Source organism: Micromesistius poutassou (assembly GCF_964030765.1).
Source record: "Micromesistius poutassou genome assembly, chromosome: 22".
Lineage (NCBI taxonomy): Eukaryota > Metazoa > Chordata > Actinopteri > Gadiformes > Gadidae > Micromesistius > Micromesistius poutassou.
In genome coordinates this window covers 13,174,355-13,194,850 of record NC_140292.1, presented here as the reverse complement: position 1 = coordinate 13,194,850, position 20,496 = coordinate 13,174,355, and the positions used below count along the sequence as shown (strand labels likewise).

General features: G+C 47.8%; 1 protein-coding gene across 1 annotated transcript; it reads right to left on the bottom strand.

The window, feature by feature from the left end:
* Window positions 1-17: 17 nt before the first annotated feature.
* Window positions 18-19,745, bottom strand: pde8b (phosphodiesterase 8B). The gene is made up of 10 exons (XM_084486869.1): window positions 17,528-19,745; window positions 14,083-14,139; window positions 10,176-10,366; window positions 5,851-5,910; window positions 5,566-5,623; window positions 3,549-3,637; window positions 3,211-3,289; window positions 2,751-2,882; window positions 2,556-2,644; window positions 18-1,992 (listed from the first exon to the last, which is right to left on the bottom strand). Exons 1-10 carry the CDS (start codon window positions 17,813-17,815, stop codon window positions 1,929-1,931), a joined length of 1,107 nt encoding a protein of 368 aa, XP_084342995.1. The 5' UTR covers window positions 17,816-19,745; the 3' UTR covers window positions 18-1,928.
* Between the last annotated feature and the right edge of the window lie 751 nt (window positions 19,746-20,496).

Here is a 20,496-nt window from a genome sequence, read left to right as displayed (position 1 = left end):
TAGGACTCTGCTTCTCCTCATGGAGTAGGATGGAGAGGTAGTGAGGACGGGAGGATGGAACCACACCACACACAATGTACACAATGTACACAATGAACACAATGTACACAATGTACACAATGTACACGTATCCTTCAATGGCATTGTGAATCCAATCTGCATTAACATGTGTAAGCATACATGTGTGTGTGGTGAGTGAGAGAGAGAGAGAGAGAGTGAGAGGGAGTGTTAGTGAGTGACAGTGTAAACGTTTATAATAACACACTAAAATGTAATATTAATAACAATTAAATTCACATAAAATAATATCTAAATATAAGCAGTATAGGAAACCCATGATAAGTGCATACAAATAGAGCTGTGATGGAGAAGAATTCAACCAATCACACAATAGAGCACGGTGACTTTTGGTGCGTTCACATCGCTGGGAATTATGGGGAAAACATTTCCGCGACGTCGGAAAGTTCTAGTGAACGACACCTCATGACGCTCTGATGGTTCTACTTCCGTTCGGCAACTGGGGCCAGATTTTAAGAGTTGCCCAGTTGGTGACGTATGGTTTACTAGTGACGGTCATGAACATGGCGGAACATTTTTACTCAATATAAAAGAATCAACCGTCATATCACATACTTTACTAATGATTGACCGCCTGTTGGCGTCGACTTTGCTCAGTTTTAAACGTTGTGTACTGGTAATGTGTACTGGTAATGTGAACTGGTAATGTGTACTGGTAATGTGTACTGGTAATGTGTACTGGTAAACCAGCTCTAGATAAGGGCAGGTGTAGCCCTCCATACAGTGGCAATACAATGTGCTTCTCATAAATAACAGCAAAAGGACAGTAGGTGATACAGCTACAAGGAAATAAAGGCGTGCAAACTTCAAACTGATCCTACTAAGTTCTGTTTAGTTCTGACTGTTTTTTATCAGATAAAAAACCCCTGCTGTGAAGAACTTCTAGATTCCCAACGCAGCGCACATGAAGGGTGGCTGTGGGGGACACGCGTAAGCATGTTCCCCACAGCCACCGTTATTACCAGGACCATGAACGCGCCTTTAATCTGGTCTAACAGAATGATGCACAGTACGATCATCATCCAGCCCATGGGTATCCACTACACAGAGGTCTCACTGAGTGAACATCCAAACACAGCAGAGGAACACGGATCACGATGTCCAGAACACGGTTCGGTTGACTCTCTAGTACTCTTTGTTTCTAAAACATGTGGGTTGGCTCTTCTCGCTCTGGGTTTGTTTTCTGTGAAGTGTGTGCGGTCTCCCGTGTGGTCGCCCCGTTGTATAAATAGGATCAGCTCAGTGTAAACACGCCTCGCCGCACACGGAGGCTAGCTTCAGCCCGGCCGATGCTAATGGCCTTTTTGGGGCTGTGACGCACAAACGTGTTCAAAAATAAACCAGAGTTCATTCCTTTCGGTAAACCCCGGGAATTATGGGAGATTATGGTGTCATTAAACAGGAAGAAACCAAAGAAATAACAATGGCCCTAAAGCTGGTGAAGATTTCTGGTTTACATTCAAACAAACTCATGCAGAGTGTGAACCAGGTCTGCATTCAGGGCTCCATGGAAACAGGAGAACAGAGCCAGGCTGACACACTCGGGGTGATAGAGGGTTGTGTCCTGAGGACGTCTTTCCCCTCTCTGCCTTAAAGGTAAGAACACGCCACTTGGGGTTGGAGTCGTTCCATTAAAGTCCACTGCTCGATGAGCCAGCTCCTATCCATTAAGATGACCTACGTCAGCCCACACGCCCTGGTACCACGCCCTGGTACCACGCCCTGGTACCCCTGGGTGGGGCGTGTCCGCCCACCCTGGTACCCCTGGGTGGGGCGTGCAGACTTACAGCACTGGTTTCATGTTAGTGGGGATTCTCCAAATGCAAAACCATCTAAACAATACTCAGGTGTTAACTCACCTGCTTGTTGTTGTCACCATAGGCCTTCTTGATAGCTACAAAATGTCTTATCTTCCTGCAATCAAACAATACAACACATTCTCAGTGACTACAAAGTAACGTGTTAAGAGAACCCAGATGACTCTTCTGATGACGGCTGTGGTGGTCTGAGAGCCGCTCTGTTAGAGGAGGACCTGCAGGGGCCTTTCCCCCAAACCCTTCTGGACAATATGACATCAAGTAATAAGAAAGAGGTTTCACTTTTGGTTACGCAGAAATGCCAGTAATCTTGTAAGTAACAAGTTACTTATTAATGGCAGGTAATCTTGTAACGTAACAAGTTACTTATTAATGGAAGGTAATCTTGTAACAAGTTACTTATTAATGGAAGGTAATCTTGTAACGTAACAACTTACTTATTAATGGAAGGTAATCTTGTAACAAGTTACTTATTAATGGAAGGTAATCTTGTAACGTAACAAGTTACTTATTAATGGAAGTAATCTTTTGACGTAACAAGTTACTTATTAATGGAAGTAATCTTTTGACGTAACAAGTTACTTATTAATGGCAGTATTCTTGTAACGTAACAAGTTACTTTTAACGGTAACCTGGTAAGGGACAAATAGGACGCCTCACCCTCCCTGGCCGGTGACGGGCGTGATCTTCACGTGCTGCTTCATGCTGTCCCCGGTCTTCCTCTGTGCGTAGCAGACGCCCTGCCACTCCTCCACGGACAAAACACAAACAACCAATCACACCACTGCACGCCGCCCTGCCGCCTGGAGTCATGTGACCCCAGCGTCTGCACTGATAGGAGCAGGAGCCGCGCACCTTTCCTCTGTTGATGCAGGTGTTGATGGTGTCCAGCAGCTCGGCGCGGTTCTTGTCGCTCTTGGGCAGCTCTCTGCCCAGCAGCTCCCCCTGCTGGTAGCCCATCAGGCGCTCCAGCGCCGGGTTCACGTACTGAGGGGGGTGAGACCGGTACGGAGGGGTTAGGGCCGCCAAGAGTCTCCACCCTATGAGAGGGACTCCCCCCCCCCCCCGCTTCTATGGGAGAAACTCAAGCTGGGATTGGCCGTTTAAGGTTACCACGTTAACGTCAATCAAACATTCTTGCCAAACCCCGACACACACACACACACTCTGAGCGTAGCGAGCGGAGACGGCGACGGCCAGAGCAGCCACGCATGAGAACATGAGAACACGTCGACCAGACGTGACGGAGGACCGCGTTCAGACGGCCGACAGACGCCGGCCAGACGTCGGGCGTCACGGCTGACCCGCTCCTCACCTGGATGACGTGGTCCTCGCTGCTGATCTCCACCGCCTCGCCACACTGCTCCAGCGCCGTGAACGCCGCGTTGCACGCCCTGCCGACCACCAGACAAAAGCTTTCTTTTGTTATGCCTTTTTTATGCTTTATGATAGAGTGTGATATTATGATATTTATGATAGAGTGAGATAGACAGGGAGATCTGGGAGAGAGAGAGAGAGAGGGGGGGGACATGCAGCGAAGGACCACGAGCGGGAATGGAACCCGGGTCCCTGCGGTCAGGACCGGGGCTGAGCGGTCGGGGCTCTACCCGGGGAGCCACGGGGATCGACCCCAGAGCCGGTCGCGCTGCGTACCGGAGTTTGAAGTGGCAGCGCACCTCGCCGTGCTGCATCTGGAGCAGCTCGTTGTAGCACGCCGCCGCGCTGCTGCTCTCCACGAAGCGCTGCGGAGGACAACGCACGGCTTGAGGACGGCGTCGGCAAAACGTCGTCTCGTTACACACAGACGTTAGCGGTGTGGCCGTACACAGAAGTCACGGTTCCGTCCCTATCTCGGTTTTTAAGTCACGGTCCGTTTTTTTTTTTATTAAACACATTTTTTTTGGATTTCATTTGATTTTGATTTGATTCGTTAAATTGTATCAAACAAATGCCTTACACACATGAAAAGACATCAAATACAATTGAGGATAAAAACACAATAAAGTCCAGGACTCTTTCCATTGTGGTCCTCAACACAAAACATCAGGACAACACAAGACAGTCACTCAGTGCGTTTACATGACACTCAAGAAAGTCGAATTATTGGGTTAGTCCAACTTTGATTGGATTATTAAGATGCATGTATACACCTTAGTCGAGCTAAAATCAAATTGAATTGGGTTTCTCATAGTCGAATTAAGACCGCTGTGACTAACAACTGTTAGTCGCATTAAGCGTGCATGTACGGATTGGGATTGGATTATGCGTTCTGCGCATTCTCAAGATCTTTTCCGGGGGCCGTGAGCCGGAAGTAGAAGGAGACGATAGTCGTGTTGTTCACCTCACCGTCGGACAACGAGAAACGGCGATTTATTTAAAAAGGTGGCGCAGAAGATGGAGGAAGCCGGTGAATGTAGTTACCCCCTATAAGAATTGTGTCCCGGCCGCGGGAGCGCGCATGGCATGCATTCATTAAAGGTGGAAGCACACGGACACTACGCTTCCATTTCACCCAAGGCTGAATTAAAAGTACATGTTTTTCAAAATGTTGCTCATCAACGAGGTTGTAAAGTAGTAACTACGATCTTCATTCATTGCGCCGCGGCCGAACTGACGGGGATATTCTCTGATATTATGAATCTTAAAGACTGCGTCGGGTTCTCAGACTCTCTGCTACTTTCACAACAAGTAAAGACTTGTAGTGGGGGTTATCTCGCCATGGTGGAGAAGGAATTAGGGGAAAGGAACTTTGGCTTTGACTCTCTGGAGTCCAGATTGAAACGTGACATGGAGGAGAAAGCGATGTTTTCAGTAGAGAGCTGTCTGTATGCGTATGCGGACTCCTCCCCCGGCAGAGCAGCCGGAGGAGTCTGCATGCGACCAAGAGGTCGGAACAATGGAGCATCGGAGAAATGATATGGACCCGAAGTGAACTGACAGCTGTCTACTGAAGACATCTTTCTCGAATGCTGCCTGAGTTTGTTGTTGCTGGTGACGTAAAGAGGTCAGCCGGTGGCTCTATTAGCACTAGTTGAAATGGGCACAGCGCCACCTATCGTACCGGGGCATGACATTCGGCCAATGAATCGATTTACTCACCGCCATGTATAACCGGACAATTGCAGTTGTCCAATTGAGGAGCATAGTCGAACTATGGCTTTAATCGGATTAAGCTGTGCATGTAAACGTAGTGTGTGATAATCAATAAAAACGTTTCCCCCGCCCCCCCCAAAAAAAAAAAAAAAATATATATATAAGAATATAAGAATATATATAAATATATATTCTTAAAAAAAAATTGGTACGTACCGAAATGAAACATGCATCAAACTGTTAGACCCGTACTGAAAAATTCCGGTACGAATACGCGTATCGTTACACCCCTAACAGACACATAACGTACAGATGTGAGTCGCCGTATAGGGCAAGCTAGGAAAGCTAATAACAAAGCTAGTGAGATAATACTAAAGCTAATGAGATAATACTAAAGCTAGTGAGATAATACTAAAGCTAGTGAGATAATACTAAAGCTAGTGAGATAATACTAAAGCTAATGAGATAATACTAAAGCTAGTGAGATAATACTAAAATACTAAAACGGCGGGGGGCGTGACTTAGAGACAGGTCCATTGGTGATCACGCGGACTATGGGTACACTTAGTGGACATACTCTGCTGAAGCCTGCACAGAGGAGCGGTAACACAGAGGGTTCCTCCTGGTCTGGGGGACTAAACAACACAAAACAAACACACACAGGTTACACAACACATCAGCATCATGTGGATATGGACATGTGTATCTATAGTCATGAGTAACACACTGACTTAACATCAGTGCCCAAACATCAGTGCAGGCATAGAGCCTCTTCCAATGTCATGAATCACCACACAGTCACACCCTGGTTGAATAAGGCTGTGTATTGTATAGTGTCATTATGTAGTTAAAGCACACCTACTTCTGGGGCACCACAGCCACTATGACCGTGTTTTCTGAAGGCTTAGTGGCACGGATTAACCTGAAAGACAGAACAGGGAAAGCTCCGTAAGGACAGGTGTGAGAGGACGGCTTTAGGATTCCATGGTTTTTTTTTGTCGTATTGGGGTAAAACTGATGAACAGAAACGATGAACAGTTACAATTGCTTTGCTTACTTTCGGGTTTTGGATAAATAGATAATTCACATTTCAGAGAGATTTCTCAACGTCTCAACAACGGCCACCGACGTGACAGGCCTGAAGAGCGTTTACAGAAAACATGGAGAGGCACCGGACAGCGAGGGAGAGGATGTTGACCGGTGAGAGAGGACGAACATGAAGACGACCACGCAGCGTCGCTGAGGGAGGAGTGAGGCGACAGGGGAGGACGGCCGAGGGAGGAGTGAGGCGACAGGGGAGGATGGCCGAGAAGAGTGAGGCGCATGCTGAAGCATCACATGAGGGGACCGTGGAAGAGGAGAGATTATCTCTCACTGGGCTTTGGGGAAAACTAAACGCTGTATTTATATCACAATGGGAATGTGCGTCTGAAGGCGTAGCCATGGGGTATATTTAACATTTGTGTTATATGTCATCACGTTCAATCAATCCCTCAGTGAAGACAAAGGTAACCCTTTGTCTTCACTTCAGTCAGAAGTCATTTATAAGGCTTCAGTAAATGACAGCGGTGGCCAAAGAACACACATTCTTTACTCAAGTAGAAGTACAGATATTTGTGTAAAAATACTACTGAATTAAGTACTGAATTAGATTCTTTACTCAAATAAAAGTGGAAAAGTACAGGCTCTGAAATAAAACGAATAAACCTAACCCTAAAAATAAACAATACACTGAAAATAATGAACATTAACTTCGCTCCAATGTGCAAATCAGTTGTGATGAAGCCTTAAGCTCTTTGTTGTTCTGGATGCCCTCATCTCTACAGGACACAACGCACTGGCCACGCATCGTTCCTACAGCGTCACACGTGTCGGAAGTCCTGATGCTGCTTCTGACTCGCTCCGTTGTTTGAGTCTAGTCTGTATGGACACCCCACGGGACGGCCTTTAGTGAGTCTAGTCTGTATGGATACCCCATGGATACCTTCATGGTCCAATCAGGGTGAAATCAGTCTTAATGTTGGGAATGATACCAAATAAAAGAGATATTGGTAATTCCCCTCAAATGCATTAAAACTACAGTAGCAAGCCTGTTTTGAAAATAAAATTTGCAGAAAGTAAAGACATTTCTGTTAAAATGTAGGGAGTAAAAGTAAAAAGTTGTCAAATGTTGAATAACTACTCTAGTAAAGTACAGATTTTTGTACTTCGTTACTTCCCACCTATGGTTAATGATTAACTAATCATTAATACAACATTAATCCTGTAACCCATTAGGTAAGGAGGTGTAAATACATTTGTGCATGCTGAATATGTGCTGAAGGAGCCCTTTCTTTCCGACCCTCTTGGGACCTCACAGTGGGAGGGTGCTACCAGACTTATGATGGACAGATCAGCCGACGAGTTACAGTCCACTGGAGAGGCTGGTAGGCTGATGACTTATCAGTCATCAACCAATGCATATTTATGTTGTTAATGAGTAATTCATCATTAACTAAAGGCTTATAAATGACATGACGATGCCAAAGTGTTACCCCATCAATTTGATAATATTATTCTACATAATTACATTAGACAATAACTGAGATCTTACTTTCCCAGCATTTAATAGCAGTTATCAACATATCAATAAACACTTATTACACCAGATATTTATTCTGAACATGACTCTTCCTCTATTTAATGCATTGGCCAGCTGTTCCTGTAAACGCTGAAACAGCTGGCCAAGGAAAAACCCAAACTACGTAGAGAGGAAATGACAACGGTGAATCCTTAAGGGAGTCCCAGAGGCAGCAGTATTTATATCGGCTCTGAGCTTCTCCCGCTGAGAGACTTCACTACAAACACTTAAAGGGAGTGCTGTGCGTGAGACTGGAACGCTGCAGAGGGCTCAGTGCAGAGGGTGAGTGCAGAGGGCTCAGTGCAGAGGGCTCAGTGCAGAGGGCTCAGTGCAGAGGGCTCAGTGCAGAGGGCTCAGTGCAGAGGGCTGAGTGCATAGGGCTGAGTGCATAGGGCTCAGTGCAGAGGGCTCAGTGCAGAGGGCTCAGTGCAGAGGGCTCAGTGCAGAGGGCTCAGTGCAGAGGGCTCAGTGCAGAGGGCTCAGTGCAGAGGGCTCAGTGCAGAGGGCTCAGTGCAGAGGGCTCAGTGCATAGGGCTCAGTGCAGAGGGCTCAGTGCAGAGGGCTCAGTGCAGAGGGCTCAGTGCAGAGGGCTCAGTGCATAGGGCTCGGTTTGGGACTCAACACCAGTTTGATCCTCCTAGAACAGCGGTTCTCAAAGTGTGGGGCGCGCCCCACTGGTGGGGAACAGAGACGTGACAGGTGGGGCGCGACAAACGGGAGGAAATATCACTGAAAACTCCACATTTCTTATGGTAGGAGTGAAAGCTTGACAGTAGGGCTGGGCGATATGGACCACAAGTCATATCTCGTATTTTCAAGCAGAATGTCGCTATAAGATATATACATGCTATAAAATAAGTGCTGTCGCCGCGCTCCAACTCGTCATTCTACATCGGGGGCGCCGCGTCGCTGTGCTCGTTAACCTGCCTGTAGGCCAGGGTGGCTAAACATTTTAAAATTAGTCAGTCAAAAACAGTCGGAGCAAGATGTGGCAAATACATGTTTCGCTCTGAAGGGGATTTTAAAAAGTGACGCGAGCGGAAGAGCGGAGGCTGGGGGGGGAGCGTGTGTGAGCCAGAGGCAGAGCGGGACGGAGAGAGAGGTGAGCAGAGCAGAGTCCTGCACGGCTCTCATGTTGCAAACCCGCACCCGTCCTTATACCCGCACAACTTAAAACCACATCCGACCTGAATATCAGATCCAGCACCGGAGAAGTCTCGCTCTCTTGCTGCGCGGGATGCACTGAGCAGGGGTGGCGAGGATAAATCTGTCAATCTGAGCGATATTGGGAAACGAACGACCGTGCTTCTCGCCACCGCGATCACACACCGACAGAGTCGTCTTTAGGTGTTGTAACCGAGCAGCAGCTTCGTCCCGATGCTGAGCCTCGTCACTGGAGTCCTCCCCGTCCCATAGCGTGTCCGCTGACACTCCAGCTCTCTTCTCGGCCGGGGGGGCGCTGCTCGCATATTTTGTAGACGTGTCACTAATAATGATTTTTTTTTTATTTGAAATAGGCCTACATTTGAACATTTTAAGCTTGCAGCTTTGCAGCCACTCATGCAGGTATAGGTCTCATGAGTTCAATTGCTCACCTGTCTTGCCAAATGCATTGCTCGTCTTTTTTTTTTTTTTTAACAGATTGCAAAGTGGCACTTTTATTTTCTCTTTTTCTGAACTTGGTACAAGTCATGACACAGCTGCACTTTTATTTTCTCTTGTTGTTGAACTTGCTGTTATTTGACGTTATTGAGTTAGAATTTAGATACAACATGATGTAACTTGATGTTACTTCAATAAATGTGGAGATGTTAAGCTTGGCGTATTTCGTTAGCGTTGTGTTGGGGCGATGGGGGCAGGTGGGGCTTGAACATCCCCCCTTGTCCAAAGTGGGGGGTGACCGAAAAAGTTTGAGAACCACTGTCCTAGAATAACTTGTTTACTTTGACCACACAGTCCCGCGAGGCACAGCAGCCCAGTCTTTGAGTTAAAGTTGTTGCTAAATAAATAGATAATGGTTGAATCAGTGGCGTACTTAGCCCTTTGGGGGCTCCAGGCAAAGCTGACCGGAATTGTTGACGGGGTGGGAGGGTGGGGAGCGAAGCTGCGGTCGGACAGGGGGGTGGGTGGGGGGGGGGGGGGGTGATGCCGTAGCGGAGTTGCGGTCGGACGGGATTGTTTACGGGGGGGGGGGATTTTTATAAAAACAACATAGATATGGGGAAGAAATATAACGACGGTATTTTGGGGGCCCCAAAAGGCCTCGATGGGGCCTTCTATCGGGCCTGGGGCTCCAGGCAAGTGCCTGGTTTGCCTAACAGTACGGTCCGCCCCTGGGTTGGATAAGTCTACCATCATGTCCCGTCTGAGATGTGTTTCTCCTAGTGGCCAACAGGTGGTGCTAACGCGCCGCCACCAAAAGCACCTTGGCAGAAAAAAAACATTGGTCGGTAATGAAAACGGTGACAGGAGAAACAGCACTGGGGTCAGGTGAGAGTTGGTCCTCAGCTCCCACCGTGAAGGAGCCAGGAGGAGAGGTAAAGGAGGTGGAGAAGGTAAGGTCTTACTGGCAGACCACCTCCGCCTGGAAGTAGCGTGCGTGGCGCCCGTCCACCACCACCACCTCGTGCTGCTGGGCCAGGAAGCTCTCCAGCGCCGCCTCGGGGCTGCGGGCGATGGTGCAGCTGAAGCCGGCGCGGTCGCAGGCCCACCAGAAGGCATCGCTCTGACTGTCCTCCCGGGCAAACACCAGCAGCACCTGGGGGAGGGGAGGCGGTCACACACTGAGCGGGCGGGCCGGGGGCGCTGGGTTCACACTGGAGAGACGCTTTCACTCACAGGATCTACAGGGAGGTCACGAAGGAGCAGGGAGGTCACGAGGAGGTCACGAAGGAGCAGGGAGGTCACGAGGAGGTCACGAAGGAGCAGGGAGGTCACGAGGAGGTCACGAAGGAGCAGGGAGGTCACGAGGAGGTCACGAAGGAGCAGGGAGGTCACGAGGAGGTCACGAAGGAGCAGGGAGGTCACGAGGAGGTCATTTTTTATCACTATATTGTTTATTGTACACCATTTAACAAAATATCTACAGAGATAGAAAATAGTAATCTATCTTTATATATTGATATATACAGTGAGAGAGGGAGAGATAGAAAGAGAGAGAGAGAGAGGGAGAGGGAGAGAGAGAGAGAGAGAGAGAGAGAGAGAGAGAGGTAGAGATGTAGAGCTGTAGAGAATAGCGGTAGAGGTGAGCGAGAGCGAGTGAGAGAGGAAGAGATGTCGAGAGAGAGAGGGAGAGGTAGAGGGAGAGAGAGAGAGAGAGGTAGAGGGAGAGAGGGAGAGAGAGGTAGAGGGAGAGAGGGAGAGAGCAGGTCTTTATTGGCGAGTGTGTGTGAAAGGTCCACCGCTTTGATCTGGGGGCTGGACTGTCTAACTGTAGTACTGGTTTTTGTAACCATGGCGCCAGCTTGTGAAATTCCACACAAACAGACGCCGCCGGACCTGGTGACGTCACGGCCGGCGGCGGCCCGGCGCCCCGTGAGACCGGCCCGCCGCCATGCGCTGCGTCTGGGGGACACATCCACGGCGGGAGCGCCACACGCTGAACACGCCGTGTGACCTGAAGGAACGCCCGACAGCAGGTTAGGCCCCGCCCACTGTCAACCCTCGAGGGAGGGGCGGGACGTTTGAGTGACATAAGCTGGCAACCCAAAAACTGCGGCTAACAATTAACAGCCACGTGTCGTGTGTTGAACCCACAGAGGGCACGCTGAGCTCATGTTTACATCTGATCAATCCATAGCACTACTACCTGTTGCACCGCTTTCAATCTACGTTAGCCTCAAGGGCTGGTTACGGTGTCACAGCCGCGAGGGGCTGTGATTGGTCCGCTCACTAAAACCTGACGCAGGACCATAAAGGTTCAGGACTGCGTCGAAGCGTCTGCGTGGTCGTGTGAAAGTGGAGCCACAAAGAGCCCTTTGGAGTATTGCAGACGTCTACTGGACGTCTAGTGGATTATGAATGGAAAGCCGTCAATGAAATGTTTGTAAAAGTGAGGGCATCTCGTCCATCTGTATAGAGTTCAAAGGTTAATCCTTCGTGTTTGCGTTGCTCGGTTCAGACCATCTGCAGTTGTGAGAATAGTTTATACATCAGATTCACAACATGGAGCAACATTAAGTTAACTATTGTTTCCATGTTAGGAACCAATAATAATAATTCAATTAGAATATTTATTGGTCACAGTACATGTGTGTACGTATATGCAAATAAGCTATACACAGATAATATCTAGTTGTATGTGTTTGTGTTTTAGGTTGAGGGGATATTTGGATATATAGTCTCCTTCTGCAGCCTCCATTCAAATGAGGGCAGGAAATAGAGTATATTTACATTTGTGTGCGTTTGCAGTGCTTATGTGTGTACGTGTCTGTGCATGTGCATGCGTGCGTCCGTGTGTGCGTGTGTCCGTGTGTGTGTGTGTGCCTGTGTGCATATATTTGTGTGTGTGTTTAGTGGGGTTGTTAAGGTCACGGCTGGTGTGTTGCATGGTGTGTGCAGTGTATCGTACAACTCAGTGGGACCATAATGTGACTTCCAACTGAAGACCGCACCAGTGTCGTTGACCACCATATCACTGAGATGATTGAGCAGGTTTACATAGAAGCTGCACAGATGTTATTGAAGAGAGAGACCCAATGTGTCAGGTGTAGGTCATCGATCCCACCCAAAGATCTATCATCACCGCTCAATGACTTCATTACTGTCCCACAACAGACTGAAGTCGTGGAGAGAGGTACTTCCTCGCCAAAACGTCCCAGACTGTGACTGTGTCTGCGCTGTGACGATACAGCTCAAGATGTTTTGGTGCTGAGGGAACAGAAGACTGTCCATTTCTACTCACGCTGACTCCGTCACCTTTGAGTCAGACTCTATATACAGTATACATAGTATACATATATAGTGTATATGCCGGTCAAAAGTACCATCTAAAGGTAATGACACTCCATTACAGCTCATAGTATAGTGCGGCCGACTCCTGGTCTAAGATACCAGGTCTGTCCCTGCTGTGAGGCTGACCTGTGTATCAGCAAGATGCCTTTTCAATAACGATGTGCAGCTGTTTCACTCCAAGTCTATTTGGATAGGGGCTTGTGCAAAAGCACTAACTAGTAAGACACAGAAAACCAGAACGAAACCAACCTGGTCCTTTCCATTTGTGAATAGTGGGACATGTACAAGGTACAGTATGTAACATGTAAAATGGGTACTGCAGTCAGCGATGGGCATGCTACTTCGAAAGTGTAGTGAGCTATCAGTTACTCTGCATTAAATGAAGCTTCAATAAACAGAAGCTAATCCCCAGTGAAATGTAGCAGGCTAGGCTACCAAAACATGGCCAAAGTAGTTACTTTACTTTATGCTTATTCAAGGCAAACTCAAAGACCGATTTAGCTGTCTGTCAAACAGATACGCAGTTCAATCGTTTATTACACAATTGATCAAACTCTAAGATGAGATCTTAACTCACACCACGTGCCAGATGGAACCATGCCAGGCCTGATTGACAGGAGTTCACAGGATTCAGAAGATATAGCTCACATTTCTACTGGAAGCGAAGCAAGGTCACCTGGAATCATAAACTGTTCAGCTCCCTCTGCCATCTTTCCATCACCTCGGTGTGTCTGGTGCGTGCGTGTGTGCATGTGTGTGACTATGGCTGTAGCATCAGCTCATTGATGTGTACATGATGTCCCCGTCATACAGAAGTGCTTCTTTCAGCCCCCACAGACGTCTGGCGTGTCGGTGGGCCACCTGACGTCTTCCTGTGTTTAAGGTCCGTGTTTGGGGGTCCTGACTCTTAGATTCATTTCAGACTGCAGCAGAAAGCTGCATTACCGCGCTGTTGATCAATCAAAGTGCTTAGCTACTGAAAAGCTATTTGATTTACAAAACAGCGATGTTACCACCACACTACTGAGGAATGTAGTTCAACTAGTAACGTCACTGCTTGTAGAGAGACGCTACCGCCAAACACTGACTGCAGTCCAAACTCTCAATGCAGAGGAGGTTGTCTCCGCCCACTCCTCTCCCCACTGGAAGAGGGCCACACTTTATTTGAAGATAAGCACGATGTTGATGTTTGAAAAACCTGCATATGCATGGTCATTTCTGTGGAAAAGGGGATGAGAGAGCTGTGTTTATTCTAGATTGAAAACAAGGCTTTATTGAGAGGCGTTTGGTGTTGTTCTGTCAGTCCGTTCTCAGCCTTTCTCAGTTCAGTTCCTTAATCTCCTTTTTTTGAGAAGTATTTCATTGTTGTGTAATTCTTGTGCGGTTATGCACATGTTTATATGAGTTGTGAAAACTTGTTGTACCTCTTATTGAACAACACGATATTTGATAGGAAAAACCAACAGAATATATTCAAAGACCACATGCTGAGGCCAGCGTGGAAAACCAAGGGCGCCTTACCTGGATGGGCCCCTGGACCAGCCTCATGGGCCCCACACATTGTTCTGTAGAGGAGACCTGCAAAGAAACAAAACGAATCAGTAGAACACCCCGACAACCAGCACCAACACACACCAACACAATCCCACCTTGTTGCTTCTTTCCATTTCACCGCTGACTCCCAGGAGCATATTGACACTCTCTGCTACGGCCTTAACCTTGTCCCCGTCCGCCTGTTTTTGGGTACATTGTGGCTCGGCCTCCCCCTGACAGCCAACGGCGTGCCGCGTACGCTTCCCCTCAAGGCTGCGGGACAGCCAGGCCGGTGCTATCAGCGTTTCTAATCTCCTGGGTTCAACGGTTTGCGTCTGGAGTCGCGCATCGAGAGAGACGCTAGGCTGAGGGGGGGACTTAAGCGGCAGACCCGCAGTAAAGCTCCACCACGGCTAATACCTCCGTAAGAGGGCTGCACTGGTTCAAGGTTGCACCGCTAATACATAACGCTGAGAGTGTGTGTGTGTGTGTTAGTGTGTTTGTGTGGGGGGGGGGGATAATGTGTGTGTGTGGGGGGAGGGGGGAGGGGGGGGGGTGAGGGGCGGGGAAGGGAGAATGTGTGTGTGTGTGTGTTTGTGTGGGGGGGATAATGTGTGTGTGTGTGTGCGTGTTTTTGAGCACACGCACACACACACACTTTGCATGTTTTTTCTTAGCCATGTGTGTCATTATGTTCTGAGAAAGACTGATTCTCAGTTGATGCAAACACACACACACACACACACACACACACACACACACACACACACACACACACAGCCTCACCTACCCCCGTCTTTCGGCCTCGGTCTTGGTCTCTCTCTCTCTCTCTCTCTCTCTCTCTCTCTCGCCACACACACATCCAGACAGAGAGCGACAGACATATCTGTCTGACATATATTATCACACACATAATGTTTCAACGGTTGCGGATGCCTTTCAAAACGGCTCCGCACTTTCGGTTTTACTCTGTTTACTCTGGTCCATTAATTAGTTGCTCCCACTACTATCCACTTGGTGGCCATGGGCTGAAACTGTCCCGGTCAGAACGTTTTATCTGCCAGACCACACAGCCTTCTGCTCTACCCCACGGCCCAGTAACACAGGACCCCCAGTAACACAGGACCCCCAGTAACACAGGACCCCCAGTAACACAGGACCCCACAGCCCAGTAACACAGGACCCCCAGTAACACAGGACCCCACAGCCCAGTAACACAGGACCCCCAGTAACACAGGACCCCCAGTAACACAGGACCCCCAGTAACACAGGACCCCCAGTAACACAGGACCCCCAGTAACACAGGACCCCACGGCCCAGTAACATGATGTATGAAAATGTATGATTGGGGGTCAAGCAGCAGCTGCGAGACACCTGTTGTGTTTCTATGTTTTCTTATTATTATTCCTCTGACATTGAGGACTATGGCAGCGAATAGAACGGCTTGGTAAGAAGTGCTGAGACTTGGCTGACAGCTTTGGGCCACTCCACTGACCACTCATTCACAGACCTCTCAACCCAGCCGTCTAGCGCCACCAACGGGTCAAAATTTGGTCGAAAATTTAACCGCTTGGCTGACAGATCTGAAATTCGGCGCACTGATTCGGGACCGTCCCATGATCACTCTCGCCAATGTACGGACCTCTATGCCCAACACTCTAGCGCCACCAGTGGGTCGAAAATGGACTTACTCTCCCGAGCGTTCCCTGTGCTTTCGATTTTCACAAATGTGGTACTGTTGGAACCCCTGGACCAGCCTGAGTTCAATGACCCCTACTACGCAACTTTACGCAATATTGAAACTCCGCCATATTGGATTTAATCCAAACTCTAGGAAAAGTTTCAGCGGTCACAAATTTCCTCCGATTTTCACGGAACTCGGTGGAGATCTTCAGACCGAGCTGCACAAACAATACTTTTTTTTTCAATTTCATCTTTATTTGCCTGTGAGAGCCAATCAAATATGGCGGTGAGGCCGCAAAACAGGAAGTGGGCTAACATCTCGGTGCTATAATTAGCCACATTTTTCCTAAACTTGCTACATGGACTCAGGACAGCCCAATGTTTCAGCCTGCAGCCCAGCCTGACCCCTCATTGCTGCTTACAGCTACAGAGTATTTCCATCTATATCGCTTTGTACTTATTTATTGTTTTTGTTTTGTGATCTCATCCAGCGTTTTTTGCAATCTCGTTTCCTTCCACAAACCCAAAAGATAATGATTTTTTCTCTTTGGTTTATTATGAATTCAGAACATTTGTATGATTGCATTTACTTAAGTCCCTATCCCTGGGACTGAATCAGCCGTTGAGCATGTGACTGTTCACTACCCAGAGGGGTACACAACGTGTATACACACACACACACACACACACAGGCGAGTTACAGCTGATTAGGAAGAAACCACAAAGACACTGAATAGCATCATTGATATGATTGGACTAAGAGCAGAAGCTGACACAACCACATGTCCTTATAATGCTCCTCAGGCCTGCTTACTGCTCTCAGCACTAAAGGACTCTCTGTCTCTCTCTCCACCTGTCTCTCTCTCCACCTGTCTCTCTCTCCATCTGTCTCTGTCTCTCTCTCCATCTGTCTCTCTCTCCAGTCTCTCTCAAGACGTTTTTATATACAGTATGTCCAGTTGTATTTTCTTGTAAATACAGGATGCCCCATCTGACCACATGAGAGACAACAGAATATTGACATCACTTCAGAAACTCCACTTCAACTTTGTTTCGCTAAATTCACGAGTTCATTTGTGAACAAAACATGTCAAGAAAAAGGGTTTAAGATGTTTTCTCTATGAATCCATTAGCAATGCCCAAAGATTATGTTCTGGTTTCTGAACAGGATAGCAGATGGACAAACGATGCTAGACTGTATGTTTTGAAGACTGTAGCCATCAATCATTTATTGATGCACTTGCAATTTCAAAAAGCCATACCCCGCCAGGTCAATACAGAGTAAATATATGCTGTATTTGAATACAATACATATGTAGAGCCATATATACATAGGTATAGATAGATACACACACATACACACACACACACACACATATATATATATATATATATATATATATATATATATATATATATATATATATACTTATTGACGGATATATGATATAAAGAAAGAAAGATAGATATAAAATATTAGAGAGAGAGAGAGAGAGAGAGAGAGAGAGAGAGAGAGAGAGAGAGAGAGAGAGAGAGACAGACAGAGACAGACAGACAGACAGATTGAGAGGGCAGGCTACTTCTTTATTAATCCCCAAAGGTAAATTGATGTAGTCTATCCTGTGGACAAACGACATTGATGGCGACAACTGAGACGGATGTCTCGTCGCCGTGTGCCTACTACGAACATGTCTGCACGTGTACACACACGTGTGTGCGTCCAACCGTAGTACCGCTCTACCGCGCCTACCTTGACGCTGGAGCGGCAGGTCTGCGTCTCGGCCTCGATGCGGACGTGTCCGCCGCTGCTGCGCTCGTTCCCGCGATCCCGGTGCGAGTTGTTCCTCGAGTGCCGACCCTGGTAGGTGATGACGGAGGGGATGCTGTCCGCCGCGTCGGTCTTGATGAACAGCCCGTGCAGCGTGGCCGCGGTGCCCTGGGAGATCGTGGTGGTCTGACGCGGCGAGTTGGATTCGTCCGAGTCTCGACAGTAGATGACCCCGCTCTGAGAGACGTGGATACTAGGGGCGCACCCCATACCTTTAGGCAACCCCCGCCCTCCTGGTCAGACACCCCCCAGCTAATAACACACGCGACCGCGCACTCGCCAACCACCTTGTAGGTGATACCTTTCCCGGTTGAACGGCCGCTGTTTCCTCCCAGCATCGGTAGAGGTCGGGAAGCCCTCGCCCTCAGCTCCTACAGCACCGCCACCCCGCCGCCGCGCTCCGTCGGGGGACATGAGAGACAGGCCCACATAGCGGCACAGCCTTACATCAAACTGCTCAGGGATCGCATTCTTTCTTTCTAACCTATATTGCTATTGCATTTCTCAGAGCGGACTGGGAGAGGTGGTGGTGGTGGTGGTGGTGGTGGTGGAGGGGCGGGTGTGGTGGGAAGGGGGGTTTTGCAATTCCCCGCAACGGTACCGTTACCGAGTCCGTAGGCTATACCAAATAAGACACGAACGTCGGCTACATCATCACACAGGCAGCTGTTAGATGCGGTGAATGGGCTCAGAGAGCATCACTCTGTCTCTGCGCTGTTCCGCCGCCTCTCTGCCGCGCGCGGTCCCTCTCCTCCCGGTCCGTTCTCGCGGTAACACGCTGAGCGCCCGACGCCTCATGCTTCTAGCGCGATCTCAACTGAGAGGTCTGAGTCGTGTTGTTTTGAGCGGAGCAACGCACAAGCAGCACGAATGCTGCAGGTTGTATTATTTCTCTTGTTGGATAAAAGACTCGAGCCTATTTGGGAAGCGAAAACGACGCCACGTTATTAAGCGTCTGACAAGGCCGCCTGCTCTGGGCTGAATCCAGCGGACCACCACTCTGCCACATAGAATCCACCGGACCGTTCTCCCTGTTGTTACTGCGATAGAGACGCGCTCTCCTCTGCTCTCTCTCTCTCTCTCTCTCTCTCTCTCTCTCTCTCTCTCTCTCTCTCTCTCTCTCTCTCTCTCTCACTCTCTCTCACTCTCTCTCTCTCTCCCTCTCTCTCTCTCTCTCTCTCTCTCTCCTCTGTGTGCATGCCTCGCTCTCCCCATGCCATAACATGTAACACTTATATCAAACCTAGAGATCCTCCCCGACCCTTTGTGGGGGAATTGACTCAAATCAAAGGCCAGAAACAGCCTCCACCCTGAAGCTCTGACCACAGCTGAACCAGACCGGGCCACACTATTATTATATCGGTGTGCAAAAGGTGCTGTAGGTAGATTGAGAATCTGTGAAAACCTCATCCTGTCAATGTAATCACTCTGCTTCACAGGTATTCACAGGGAACATTAATTAATTACATTAACAATGTAATCTGTTGCCTAATCAACAGACTCTTACTTGACTGGCTGCAAAATCAATGTAGGCTACATACAGATAAAGGTACCTGATACAAAGTGTCTGACCTGTAGTTACTTGTAGAGCCACACAACGTAGAAGCTACTGTGCAGGAACATGTTTATGTGTTGCTTGGCGACAGTTTAGTCACACGCCAGTTGCAGAACTATTTGTGATTCAGTGCCAAATAAATGATTAAATAAAAAAGCAAATCATATCAATTTGTATTATCTTAAATCCTATCATCGTATTTCAGGTAACTAATAAATGGTGATTAATAAACGCTATCTCCCTCAAGGTCATGCTGTTACACTGAATATCAGCACAGCTGTGATTAGCTTCGGGACTCGTACCTACGACCAGATCACAGTCCCGCTGATATTCAGTATAACAGCACGACCTCGTGTGATGTTGCTTCACTTGATCTCCATGCATTTGTTAATAAATATGATTGAGGTCTGGTTGTGGCGTGATGGAGTTTCATGTGCGAACAACAAAGTCCTTTCATCACGGTACCATTGTACAAAGAATGTATAATAAACCCAGCGCAAGAAATGAAGTTTCTAAATGTCTTGAGAAGGTAAGACGTGTGTGTACCAGACTCTCTCTCCTGGGAATAAATATCTATATCATTCACCACCCAAATGAACAGAACTAGGATTTCTTCCATTCTTGAACATGTTTCATGCCTCATGATATGTGAAAAGATATCTGGTATTATCATATTGCTAACCTGTGGTGGAAATAACTTAAATTGTAGATAGTGTATAGCCTGGAAATCCAGACCCACATCTAGTTGCCAGACCCTACGCTGTAGGATCTGGCAACGAGTGATGACAATGGCCCAACTCGAGGGGCGGCACCAAGCATGCATTTGAAAATATCAGGGATAACACTACGACCAATCAGAAGACTACAAGGGGTGAGTATCCAGACCGGCGGAGCTAACCAATAGATAAGACTCTCGCCGTATCCGATTGGAAAAACAGCTATGAAGGTATTATTGTAGCAAAAGTCTTGAGCATGCGTACACTAAAGTCACAAATGTGTAACAGTAAAGTTGAAGTCGTAAATATTTATGTTGCATGTGTACACTAAAGTCACAAATGTGTAACAGTAAAGTTGAAGTCCTAAATATTTATGTTGCATGTGTACACTAAAGTCACAAATGTGTAACAGTAAATTTGAAGTCGTAAAAAAATTTTCTACCGTTGTAAACACAAAATAGGGGCTAGGAGTTCACAAGTCCTTTGTTACAGGTGCACAAATCCTATCCTGTGCATCACAACTTCAAAGAGTCATGCACTTGACACTTTTGCTACAATCATTGCAGCACAGTTGTTGCACGTGTTTCATAATCTGAGAACGTGCACAACATTTGTGCATT